Source organism: Megascapheus bottae, chromosome 13, assembly GCF_031878675.1.
Source record: "Megascapheus bottae isolate mThoBot1 chromosome 13, mThoBot2.hap1, whole genome shotgun sequence".
NCBI lineage: Eukaryota > Metazoa > Chordata > Mammalia > Rodentia > Geomyidae > Megascapheus > Megascapheus bottae.
This window is the reverse complement of record NC_143521.1, coordinates 60,690,506-60,703,248: the sequence shown is the minus strand read 5'-3', so window position 1 is coordinate 60,703,248 and position 12,743 is coordinate 60,690,506. Positions and strand designations below refer to the sequence as shown.

General features: G+C 67.4%; 1 protein-coding gene across 1 annotated transcript; it reads left to right on the top strand.

Moving 5' to 3' along the window:
- The first annotated feature begins 3,567 nt into the window (after window positions 1-3,567).
- Nkx1-1 (NK1 homeobox 1) lies at window positions 3,568-6,578 on the top strand. Its single transcript, XM_090344140.1, has 2 exons — window positions 3,568-3,994; window positions 5,761-6,578. The coding sequence occupies exons 1-2, from the start codon at window positions 3,568-3,570 to the stop codon at window positions 6,576-6,578; spliced, it is 1,245 nt and encodes a 414-aa protein (XP_090200266.1).
- Window positions 6,579-12,743: the final 6,165 nt, after the last annotated feature.

Below are 12,743 nucleotides of genomic sequence, written 5' to 3'. Positions count from 1 at the left end.
CCTGCTGGTGGGGGCGCTGCCTGTGGCGCTGACACCCCCTCCCGCTGGTGGGGGCGCTGCCTGTGGCGCTGACACCCCCTCCCGCTGGTGGGGGCGCTGCCTGTGGCGCTGACACCCCCTCCCGCTGGTGGGGGGCGCTGCCTGTGGAGCTGACACCCCCTCCCACTGGTGGGGGGCGTTGTCTGTGGAGCTGACCAGCTCCTGAAGGGGCGGCGTCCTGTGGTCAGTTCCTCCAGGCTTGGGCTGGCCCCTCCAGAGCCCAGCCACCCAGCTCCCTCCCTTTTCTGGAAGGGAAGCTCTGTCCTAGAGAAGGCAAGTGAAGAAAAACAATGAGCACTGGTTTCCAGACTGGGAGGGGGGGCGGGCAGTGGTGCAGAGCCTGGCAGAGGGGTCCCTTCTGCCTCCCCTCCTGGGCCTCCATGCTCAGAGCTGGTGGGCTTGCATGCCGACAGCCCCAGGCCTGGGCTCCACACATGTAAGGTGGTGTAGAGGGCCCGTGCATTCTAGGGCAGGGTGAGCATCCAACATCCTGGAGTGGCTTTTCAAGTGCCCTGACCAGTAACCCCCAAACATGCAGCCCCTCCAGCTCACACTCAGCTCTCTGCCCCTGCTCCCCCCCCCCCACAGACCACTGAGCTCCCAGGAGCAGGAGGAGCCAGCCCACCTGACTCATGAGGAGAGGAGCCGGGAGCAGGGCTCCCACAAAGCTTCACAAAGCCTTCCTTGGCGTCGGGGAAAGGATTCAAGAAAATCTGGCCCCACATTTCCCTTCCTCAGTCAGTCTCTGTCACCAGCCTCCCCCAGATTCCTTCCCCCCTCCCCATACATGCCTACCCCTATCCTGGCTGGGCTGCCTGGTTCCCAGCCCTCCAGCAGGCGGAGGCAACACACACACACACACACACACACACACACACACACACACACACACGTGTGCACACACACACGCACACACATACACACACACACACGCACACCACACACACATGCACACACGGGCCTCACCTGTCAGTGCCCACCTGGGGCCCTGCAAGTGATGTTGGTGAATTGGAGATAACCTGAGATGGCAGATGGGCAGTGATCGCACAAATGAGAGTCTAATTGACAATCAATTGTGATTAGGTGCTAAAGGATGTCTTTATAGCTGGGGTGGGGGAGGGAGCAGGTTCAGGTACCCCGGAGGGGGGCTGCTATGCGCCTGTGGGCCTGGGGTTGGTCCTCGGAGATGGGGTGAGGCCAGAGCCACCACCCGACACCTCTGCTCCACACACAGTACCTCCCGCAGGTGCACTGTCCAATGCCGGGGACCCTTTATGCCCGGTCCCGGCCCAGCCTGTTCCTGCACAGCAGAACGTGGAGGGGTGGAGGAGGGAGGGAGGAGAAGGGGCGCTGGGACCTGTGAACTCGGGAAGCCGCTGTGCAGGCAAGGGCGTGTGTGTGTGCACACGTGCCCGCGTGTGCATGCTTCGGGGGACGTGATCCCGTTGTCATGTATCTGCTACGCGTGCTATTGAAGAGCTGTGCGGTATTGGTACGTCAGAGCCATAGTCGTCCCTGCACAAAGCATCACTTGACGGCCAGTCGTGCTGTCTTGGATGAAGATGGTCCCTGGCCCGGGGTATGAACCCCACCGCTCCTCCCCGGCAGGGCAGGTGTGGAGCTGGCTCAGTGTGCCAGGGCGGGCGGGGGGCCTGCGTGGAGCTTCCCGGCTGAGTTCACGCCTGGCCTGGCCCGGCAGCAGGTGCTTCGCACTTGGGGTGTGAGAGGCCCCCAGTCTGTGTCCCTCGGAAACCCCTCCACTGCTGGCAGGGAAATGGGGGGCCCTGGGCGCGGGGAGAGGGCGGGGGCGCGCCTGGGAGCTCGTGAATGAATGCGGCGGTGCCACGCTGAATGAGCGTGCGAGCGTGTGTGAGTGTGAGCGGCGTGGACGTCTACATTCAGACTCGGGGGGAGGGGGGAGCGGGCGGCGGAGATAATTACCTTCTTTCGACCAGAGATAACCCTCCCTCCTTCCCCAGAGGTGATTTATAATTTAAAGATAAAGAACCATCAAGTCCCGGCGAGGAAGGACACCGCGCCGTGGGTCCGATTAGAATCTCGGCAGGGACGCTCGCTCGTGGGGCGGCGGACGGGAGGAGGGGCGGCTGGGCCCAAGCCTCCCGGGGCTCGGCGTGTCCGGGCTCGGCCCACACGGCAGCCGACCGGGCCCTTATTATTTTCCCCAACTTTTAATTTCTGTTTCCGAAGGATCATTGCCCGCGGTAATTGCAAAGGACCGAGCCCGTGCGCGGAGCGGGCTCAGGGGACCGCGGCGAGGGGCGCGCACGGGGGCGCGCGGGCCCGGGGCGCGCTCTGACCCTCCAACCCCCACCCCCGGCCCGCGCACTGCCCCTCCACCCCGGCCCGGGGCGCGCTCTGACCCCCCACCCCGCACCCCCGGCCTGACCCGGATCCCAGCCCGGCCCGGCCCGCGCGCTGCCCCTCCACCCCTCCACCCTGCCCGGGGCGCGCACTGACCCCCAGCCCCCACCCCCGGCCTGACCCGGATCCCAGCCCGGCCCGGCCCGCGCACTGCCCCTCCACCCCTCCACCCGGCCCGGGGCGCGCACTGACCCCCACCCCCCCACCCCCGGCCTGACCCGGATCCCAGCCCGGCCCGGGGCGCGCACTGACCCCCCACCCCGCACCCCTGGCCTGACCCGGATCCCAGCCCGGCCCGGCCCGCGCACTGCCCCTCCACCCGGCCCGGGGCGCGCACTGACCCCCCACCCCGCACCCCCGGCCTGACCCGGATCCCAGCCCGGCCCGGCCCGCGCATTGCCCCTCCACCCCCCACCCCCGGCCTGACCCGGGTCCCAGCCCGGCCCGGGGCGCGCACTGACCCCCCACCCCCCTCCCCGCCCGGCCCCGGCCCCCCGCCCCCCTCCCCGCCCGGCCCGGGGCGCGCACGGCCCCCGCCCGGCCCCCTCCCGCCGGGCCGCCCGGGGACCCGCGCTGCCGCGTGATTCCGGGGACAAGCACGCCGGTCCCCGCCGCAAGGCTATCGACCTCCACGCTGGCGGCGTCTCGGCCCGGCCGGGGGCGCGGCGGGGCGGGGGCGGCGCTCCTCCCCGCGCTCCTCCCCGCGCTCCCCCCGGACGGGCGCCCGCCGCCGCCCCGCCCCCTCGGGGCCTCTAATTCGATGGCGTGAAGGGGGCGGGCGCCGCGCGGGCGGGGGCCGCGGCCGCGGAGCTCGAGACGCCGGCGGACGCGGCCGCAGTCCGAGAGGCCCGGCTCGGGGGGCCGCGGGCCGTGGTCGCCGCCGGAGCCCGGGGTCCGGGGCCCGGGACCGCTCGCAGCCACTTAGGCGAGCGCGCTGACTCGGCGGCGGGGCCCGGGCCGCCCGCGGGCGCACGTGCGAGCGGCGTGCGGGCGCCCGCGCCTCCGGAGGGGCCGCGGTACATGCGCGGGCCGGGCGCGGCGGAAGCCTGAGGCGGCGGCGGCGGGCGCGGCGCGGCGGCGCGGTGATGCGGGCCCGGTGAGCCGCGGGGCCCGCGCGGGCGGAGCGGCGGAGCGGCGGAGGCGGGCATGAGCGCCGGCGGCCCCGCGGCTCCGGGGGAGGCCCCCGCGCTGCCCCCGCCGCCGCCGCCGCCGCCGCCGCCCGGCCCGGCCGCCGCGGCCCGGGACGCCATGGACGGGCTCGCCGACCTCGCCGTCTTCCCCCGGGCCGGGGCCCCGCCGCTGGCGGCCGGCGACACGGCGCCCGCGGCGCCCGAGGGCGCGGGAGCGGCCCGGCCCGCCGCGCCCGCGCGCCCCACCTCCTTCTCGGTGCTGGACATCCTGGACCCCAACAAGTTCAACAGCCGGAGGCGCCGCTGTGCGCTGCTGGGCCCCGGGGCGCCCGCCCCGAACGCCCCGTGCGCCCCGGGACGCGCGCCGCGGGCGGAGGAGGCGGAGCGCGGGACCCCGGCCGCCGGCGGAGGAGTCGGCGCCGCCCCCGGAGCCGAGCCTCGGGGTGAGTAGCGCGGGCGGCGCGGGGCCTCCGTCCGACCCGGGCTCCGCGGCTCGGCGAGCCGGGCCCGGCCCGGGACCCCCGCGCCGCCGCGGCTGCCCGGCCGGAGACCCCCGCCCCCCCCTCTGCGGGGCAAATCAGACTAATTGTGACAAAACGCCGGTTATCTCTGGAAAAACAATTAAATCCCTTCGATTGCGGGCGGGAAGCGGCGCGGCCCGGTCGATATCCCATTACGGCGCGCGCGTATCTCTTTCGAGCACCTTGCGCGCCCACGTCTAAATTATAGGGTCAAAATTCGGATAATTACTCGATTAAAACCCATTACACTTATTAGGGCCGCCATCGACCCGCCCGCGCCCGGGAGCCGTGCCGCGCCCCTCCCCCTGCTGCGGGCCGGGGACGAGGGGACGGGGACGGGGGGACGGGGACGAGGGGACGGGGACCGGGACGGGGGGACGGGGGTACGGGGACGAGGGGACGGGGACGGGGGGACGGGGACGGGGGAACGGGGGACTGGAGAAGGGGGGACGGGGACGAGGGGACGGAGACGGGGGGACGGGGACGGGGGGGACGCCAGGGAACGGGGACGTGGGACCGGAGGACTAGGACACCGGGGACGGGGGACTGGGGACGGGGGAACCGGGACCGGGGACGGGGGACCGGGGACGGGGGACCGGGGGGACGGGGGACCGGGGACGGGGGAACCGGGACCGGGGGAACCGGGACCGGGGGAACCGGTGACGGGGGGACCGGGACGGGGACGGGGGAACCGGGACTGGGGACCGGGGGTCGGGGGACCGGGGACGGGGGACCCGGGACGGGGGAACCGGGACGGGGGGACGGGGGACCGGGACAGGGGAACCGGGACCGGGGGGACGGGGGACCGGGACTGGGGACCGGGGACCGGGGACGGGGGACTGGGGACCGGGGACGGGGGACCCGGGACGGGGGAACCGGGACGGGGGACCGGGACGGGAGAACCGGGACCGGGGGGACGGGGGAACCGGGACCGGGGGGACGGGGGACCGGGACTGGGGACCGGGGACGGGGGGACCGGGAACCGGGGACGGGGGGACCGGGACGGGGGAACCGGGACCGGGGACTGGGGACCGGGCGGGGCCCGCGAACCGGTCCGTGCCGCGGGCTGAGCGAGGCTCTGGGGATCCCTAGCGGCCCGGAGGGTCCGGCGGGGTCGCCGAGCCGGGCCGTCGCCCTGGAGGAATCCGCCGGCGACAGCTTCGTCCCGGCGCCGCGAGCGGCTGCCGACCACCTGTGGGGCCGGGCGGAGCGGCGACCTCCCGCGGTCCCGAGGCCGAAGCCGGGACGGGGGCTGCGGCCGGGCTGCGGCCGGGCGGGGCCTCCGCGGGGAGCCGGGCGGGGGCGGCCGGGCTGGGCTGCTGAGCGTCCGGTAACCGGCTGGCCCGTGCCCGGCGTCACGGGAGGGAAATATTCGCTGAAATAAATGGCTGATAACTAGTTTAATTAAGTTGGTATCTGCCCCGCGATCGATCGGGGGCTCCCGGGGGTCGGCCCGCCCGGCTCGCGCTCCCCGGCCCGGCCCCCCGGCTCGCGCTCCCTGGCGGCCTCCCCGGCCCGGCTCCCCGGCGGCCTTCCTGGTGGCCGGCTGGCGCGGGGCGCGGGGCGAAGAAACGAAATTGGATCGAGGAAACCCGAGGCCGAGACGAAATGGCGCGGGGGGCGCGGGGAGCCATCGAAGCGTCGGCGCGGGCCTGACCCGGGCCTGCGCCCCTCGCCCTCCGCCACAGGTGCCGGTGACCCCTCCAAGGCCGACGAAGCGGAGGCCGGCGGCGGCGATGGCGACGGCGGCCGCAGCCCGAGCGCGGACAGCGGGGACGACGCGCCCGAGGAGGACGACGACGACGACGCGGACGAGGCGGCGGCGGCGCGGGGGGACGGCGGCCCCGGGGCCCGCGGGTCGGGCTGCGCCGGGGCGGCCGAGGCCGCGGCGTCCCCGGCCGGCGAGGGACCGGGCGCGGCGCCGCGGGGCAGCTCGGGGACGCCGGGCCCCGGGGCCGCCCCGGCGGCCGCAGGCTCGGGGACGCCGGGCACGGCGGCCAAGCCCAAGAGGAAGCGCACGGGCTCGGACTCCAAGTCGGGGAAGCCGCGGCGCGCGCGCACCGCCTTCACCTACGAGCAGCTCGTGGCGCTGGAGAACAAGTTCAAGGCCACGCGCTACCTGTCGGTGTGCGAGCGCCTCAACCTGGCGCTGTCGCTGAGCCTCACCGAGACGCAGGTGAAGATCTGGTTCCAGAACCGCCGAACCAAGTGGAAGAAGCAGAACCCGGGCGCGGACACGAGCGCGCCGAGCGGCGGCGGCGGCGGCGCGGGCCCGGGCGCGGGCGCGGGCGCGGGGCTGGCGGGCGGCCTCAGCCCGCTGAGCCCCTCGCCGCCCATGGGCGCGCCGCTCGCCATGCACGGCCCCGCGGGGTACCCGGCGCACGGCCCCGGCGGCCTGGTGTGCGCCGCGCAGCTGCCCTTCCTGTCCAGCCCCGCCGTGCTGTCGCCCTTCGTGCTGGGCTCGCAGACCTACGGCGCGCCCGCCTTCTACGCCCCGCACCTCTGAGGGCGGGAGCCGGGCCGGGACCGCCCAGGCCCCGGGGCGGACAGACGGACGCACGGACGGGGTCCGGGCCGAGGCGGCCGCGCGGGGCTGGCGGAACTTCACTCAATAAACCGCAGGGGGCCGCGCCTGGGGCCCGGTGGCTCCCGCGGCTCCCTGCGCCCTTCCCGGGTCTGGCCCTTGAGCCCTGTCGGCGCGGGGACTTAGCGCTTCCGAGGGTCCTGGGGACGCGGCCTGGCGACCTCTGGTCGGCATTCACTTCCAGGGTTCGAGCCCAGACGCTCGCTCGGTCCGGGGAGCCTGGCTGCCCCTGGCACCGCTCACTCCCTCGCCAACCCCGAGCGTGGCCGGGGCATCTGGAGGGAGGAGAGAGGATTTGCCCTCTTGCCAGGCTGAGCTGCCTGGGTCATGGCGCCTCCAGCCTGAGGGACGCGGAGGCCACAGTCCAGTCCACACCCTGGTGGGCAGCCAGGCAGGGCGGGTCCCGGGAGCGCAGGCTCTCCTGGGCTGGGCTGGGTGAGCTGGGCTGGGGGGACCTGGCAGCTGCCGCCCTAGCCGGCAGGGGAAGCCCTGGCTGCCCTCTGGAGCTGGTCCGGAGACTGCAGAGCTGCAGACAGGAATGGAAAGTTCCCCTGCTGCCTGGGAGACTGCAGAGCCTCGGCAGAGCGCCCACCATCACCCTCCCCTCCGGGGTCCCAGGCCTGGCACCACCTGCTCCTAGCCAGACTTCAGGCTCAGCAGCACTGTGGGGGCCCAACCTGCGGACAGCCAGCAGGAATTCAGCCCAGTGTAGCTGAGTGCGGTGGTGCAGACACTGGAGCTCCACAGCAGGAGCCTGGGTCCGCCCTGGAGGTCCAGAAGGCTCTTGACTCAGATCAGCAACACCGTAGGTTTTGCGCCAGGCTTCTGGGCAAGAAGCTGCAGCCTCCGTCCTGGGGAGAGCCAGCCACTGGATGGACACCACGGGTCTGCTGCATGAGCGGCAGGCGTCTGTGTCTGGACTCTGGCCACGCATCTGGGTCCCAGGCGTCCAATTTGTTGCGTTTGGGCTGGACACCTGCCGTGGGGAGGGCTGGCCGTGCTCACCTCTCGGGACCCTTCCGCGTGGTGGAGAGGTTGGCCGGGACTTTGGGGACTGAAAGCTGTGTCTCCTCCATGCACGGTGCCCTCTCCCTGGCTCCTGGCTCTATTAGCCGCCACCGCCGAGTGTCATATCTGTCACATCATGGGGATGGGGCTGCTTCTCCGAAGGAGGCGGTCAGGCCCTCACAGTCCCAGCTGCTGCCTCTCATGGGTCTCAGCGCAGGTGCCGCTTCTTGTTAACCCTGTGGCTAGACTCCACTCTAGTTGGGTTGGGACAACCTGCCCTTGCTTGTCCACTTGTCAGCCCGGGCTCTGGTGTCTGACTGCGGCCTGGAGGGAGGTAGCCCCATCCCGACACGTCCTCCCTGGGACTCTGCCCTGGACATCGTCCACCACACCAGAACTGCATCCATGCGGCCCGCGTGGAACTCTCCTGTTAGTAGCAAGGCACCTGGGGCCCCTTCCGCTGACCAACCTCACTGAGGGGGCGGCAGTGAGGCCTCTGAGCCCCTGGTGTGTGGTTTGGGACTGGGTTTCTGTGTGTGAGAAACCCCAAGTGAGGCGCCTCTGTTAGGGGCCTCTGTGAGGGGATCTGACCTGTGGCAGTCCTGGCAGATGTCACCACAGGGGCCTCGAGGCCTGGCTCCAGCCAGCCTGCCTGCCATGCTGCCTGGCACCTGCCATGCTGCCCGGCACCGGGCCTCACAGGCCCCGTGGGAGGAGACAGAGGAGGCACCTCGCTGCCCAGAGCTGAGTCATGTGGTATCCTGGGCAAGGAAGAGTAAGGGCTGGGTCAGGCCGGGGGCCTCCTGCTGCCCACTCTATCTCTAGACCAAACACGGGCACCCCGCCTCACGCTGCCACCTGCTGCCACCTGCAGGCCCCGTGGCCTTTCCCCTTAAGAGGCTTCTGGAGGCCCTCTGGCCTGCTCCAGGCTCACCCTATCCTCCTCCTCACGCCCCTGCTGAGGTGCCTGTGAGGCTCCGCCCTCCCTGCGTGCCCATCTAAGGTGCACCTCTCCACCACCCACCCCTGCAACCCTTGGAACCCAGCACCTCTCTCGGTGGGTTCCCAGCCTCGGGGTGCTGCCCTGTATATTGCCTGGCGTGTAGCCCCCCCTCCCCTCCCTCTCTGTCTCTGTCTCCTCTCTCCCCCCTGTGGGTCTTTTCCCTGACTCCAGCCTCAGGACTGGTGGGAACTCCCAGGACCCCTCCCCAGTCCCAGGAGCAAGGATGGCTGCGGGAGTTCAGGCCATGCTGCCTCCAGCATGGGTGGAGAGGATAGGAGGCAGCCAGGCCCGCAGCCCCGGATGCGGGAGGTCAGCAGGAGGGGCGGGGCCCTGGCGTGCTCTGCAGCAGCTTCTGGCAGCCTTCGCTGCAGTTCCTCTCCCCTCCACGGTCCAGGGGTCCTCTCTGCTGCAGGTCCCGCCTGCCACCTCTTGACCAGCTTTGTGTAGTGGTCCCTCTGGGGCCACCCCAGTCCCCTCTTCTGGGAAAACGGGGCACCCATCTCCCAGGGTGGAGGGCATTCTCCACTTCTTAGCGCGGTGGTGGGGAGGCTGCCAGGCTGCGGCAGAGCTGGCGCGTGGAGAGGGACCAGGAAGGAGGCTCGGGGGACCTTAATAGAAGTGGGAGGTGCTGGAGCAGCAGACTCCATGAGGTGGACACCTGGCCCAGGTTAGCACCCAGTCCAGCCCCGATTCCCAGGACAGGCCTGTCCAGGAGTCTGTGTCCAGTGGTCTGATCCTGGGGCTTAGATGAAATGGGTACAGTGCCCGAGCACCCAGGACGGTCAGCATGGCCACCACCCCTGCACAGGGGTGCACAGGGCCTGGGCTGGGGGCACCCCCCCCCCCGGCCCTCTGCACCTGCTCCATCTCAGCCTTGACAGACACATGCAGCCCAGGTCAGTCTTCTAACAAAACCAGGCAGATGCCTTAAAAGATAGGATATGAGATGGGTTACGAGAGTAACCAATTAGTTCTGAGTTATGTTTTACAAAAACACCCTCCTAACACCTCATCCCTGCTGTCCCAACACGATCGCAGACAAAAGCACACCAAGACTCTTCAACCTAGAAGCCTGTCAGCTCTGTGTCACAGATCTGCAGTCGTCAGAAAGCTGTGAACAGGCAGAGCACTTCAACTGCAGGAGCAGAACCACCAGGGCTGGACTTACATATGCTATGAAGACTTCAAATCTGTTTAAAATATGCATTTATCAATAAATGGGTGTTAAGGACAACTGGGTAGCTACTTAACATTTAAAACAGAGTTCCTGGCTCACATTCTAGAGGTCATGATTTAAATGTGAGGAGGAATCCGTACAAGTAGACAACAGAACTTGCGATGCTCTTCTAAGTGGGGAAGACGTCTCACTAACTGCGCTGATGACCCAGCTGCCCAGGAAATGGAGGAGTGCGGCAAAACCACCAACCCCTGCCCCAGCTAAAGGAGATCAACCCGCCAGGCGAGGCCAGCCTGAGCCCTGGAGACCCTGGCTCAAAACCAAGCCCCGAGACAAACCAGCAAAGAATGTGGACACACGATGCAAAGGGAAAACACACTTGTACAAACACAGGAAAAAGCGTTCCATCTCTGCCCCCGAGAAATGTCAACAGAAACGACATGGCATCTTTTCTATGACATGGAAGAGATCACGCATTCCCAGAACACAATCCAGGTGGCTGCTTGCTCGGCGGGAATCTGGAAATTAAGACAATGCTTGTGATTGCCCAAGGAGGGCTGCACAAGACGGGCCTGCTCGGTGGCGAGTCCAAGTCCAGTGTGTGTGGGCCCAGGTCCATACCACACGCTCAAATCCACTGGGAGGGGAGGCCGGAGCCCTGCCCACGGCGTGCACTTGGCCTGGCTCAGTCAGCACCAGCTCCTGGACACAGGACATTCCTGGGATACGTTGTGTGTGTACACACAGGGCCCTGTGAGCCTGTGGGATAAGGAAGGCTGTCCAGGGGCATGTTTCCCGGGATGTGGAACGCCGTGGGCGCACGTAGTCCAGGGAATGTGACACGGCATTCCACACTCCAGGAAATGTGCACACACACAGACCTGGGCATGCATGCACAGCAGTCCTCATCCCAGGACCCCGGCCCCGGGCCCCGAGGGCATGAGCTGTGCCCACAGTGCCGGGGATATGGAGCATCAGGGCTGTGTGTTCGTGCGGGAAACCCGGGGACGATCCTGAGCTCTCTCCTGACTGGTTCTGTGCAAGGAGAAGCAAGGGCTACATGGTGGAGACCAGCCCTGCTCACCCAGCCCTGCTCACCCAGCCCTACACACCCTGCCCTGCTCACCCAGCCCTGCACACCCAGCCTTCCTCCGAGGTGAAGCACAGACAACTCAAAGCACACAGAGCCATCTGTCCAATCCAGAGCAGGACATGAAGGCCACTGGGAGAGGCCTTGAGGGCTGCACACACAAGAAGCCAGACTACAGAATGGACTCCAGGGCACTTATTAAACCACGTTTAATGAGTTGCTAACAATGGCAGCAGGAAACCCTGTGGGGAAGTGCAGGTCCTTGGGTCGCATGTTGTAACCCACTGTGCATGGTCCCAGCAAAGGAGAGCGGGGACACCGCGTGAGGGAACGTCCCCGGGGTCCCGGTGAGGAACTCACTAGACAAACATTTTTGTAACCCTGTCCAAAGAACTACAGGCATCAGCCTGGAGACTCAATGTGTTTCACGGATGAGACCAACAGTGAAGGTGATGTCGTCACAGCCCAGAGCCCAGCAGCTTCTCCAGGGAGGACAGCTCAGATGCAGGGGGCCCCTGCAAGCTACCGGAGGACCCCAGACCTTGGTAGAGCCTGACAATGGGAACCCGGACCCATGGGCCTGAGCAGAGGAGAGGGGACTGAAAAGACACACGCTGAGCCGGCCCCGCCCAGCCCCTGCAGCAGCACGTGCACTAATGACAAGAACCTTCTGGGCCCGATGCAGATGCACAGTGGCTCCAAAGAAGGCCCGCACGTGAACACAGCATGGCCAGAAGGCGGCGACCCATGGGCAAAGAGAATCCCGACAGCAAGAACAGTGGCGGTGCCAGGTGCAGGAGGCCACACGTGATCTCAACTCCTTCAGAAGTAGAGACAGTAAAGCCCTGAGCAAAAGCATGAGGCTCTAGCTGAGAAATAAAACAAAAAGGACCAGGTGCAGTGGCTCAAGCCTGTCGTCCTAGCTACTCAGGAGGCTGAGATCTGAGGATCAAGGTTCAAAGCCAGCCCGGCACTAAAGACCATGAGACGCTTATCTCCAGTTAACCACCAGAAAACCAGAAGTGGTGCTGTGGCTCAAGGGATAGGGTGGTAGCCTTGAGCTGAAGAGCTCAGGGACAACACTCAGGCCCAGAGTTCAAGTCCCATGACTGACAAATAAAGATAGATTTAAAAAATAAATAAAAAGGGCTTTGGTGTGGCTCAAAGGTAAGCCCTCTTCACCCTCTGCCTTGAGCCTGAACCAAGCACAAAGCAGACCTTCCCTTCTGCCTGACAGTCAGGACTGGGTGTGGATGGGGCTGGGGTTCTGAACAGGAGGGTCTCCTGGGGCACAGCTGTGCATGTCTGAACAAGAGAGAAGAAGAAAACGCGTTTACCATTAAAGAAAGTTGCAAGAGAATGAACAGATACATGGAACACACACACTGAGGGATAGCTGGGCACCATGGCTCACGCCTGTCATCCTAGCTACTCGAGAGGCTGAGATTTAAGGTTCGTAGTTCAAAACCAGCCCGGGCAGGCAAGTCTGGGACCATCTCCAGGAGACAAGAAGTGGAGGGGTGGCTCAACATGGTGGAGCAGTAGCCTTGAGCTGAAGAGATCAGGGACAGCACCAGGACCAATTAAAAAAGAATGGAGGCGGGCCGGGAGTTTGGCCTAGTGGTTAAAGTGCTTGCCTAGCATGCACGAAGACCCGGGTTCGATTCCTCGGTACCACATACATAGGAAAAAGCCAGAAGTGGTGCTGAGGCTCAAGTGGTAGAGCTCTAGCCTTGAGAAAGTCCAAGGACAGTGCTCAGGCCCTGAGCTCCAGCCCAGGACTGGCAAAAAAAAAAAAAAAAAAAAAAG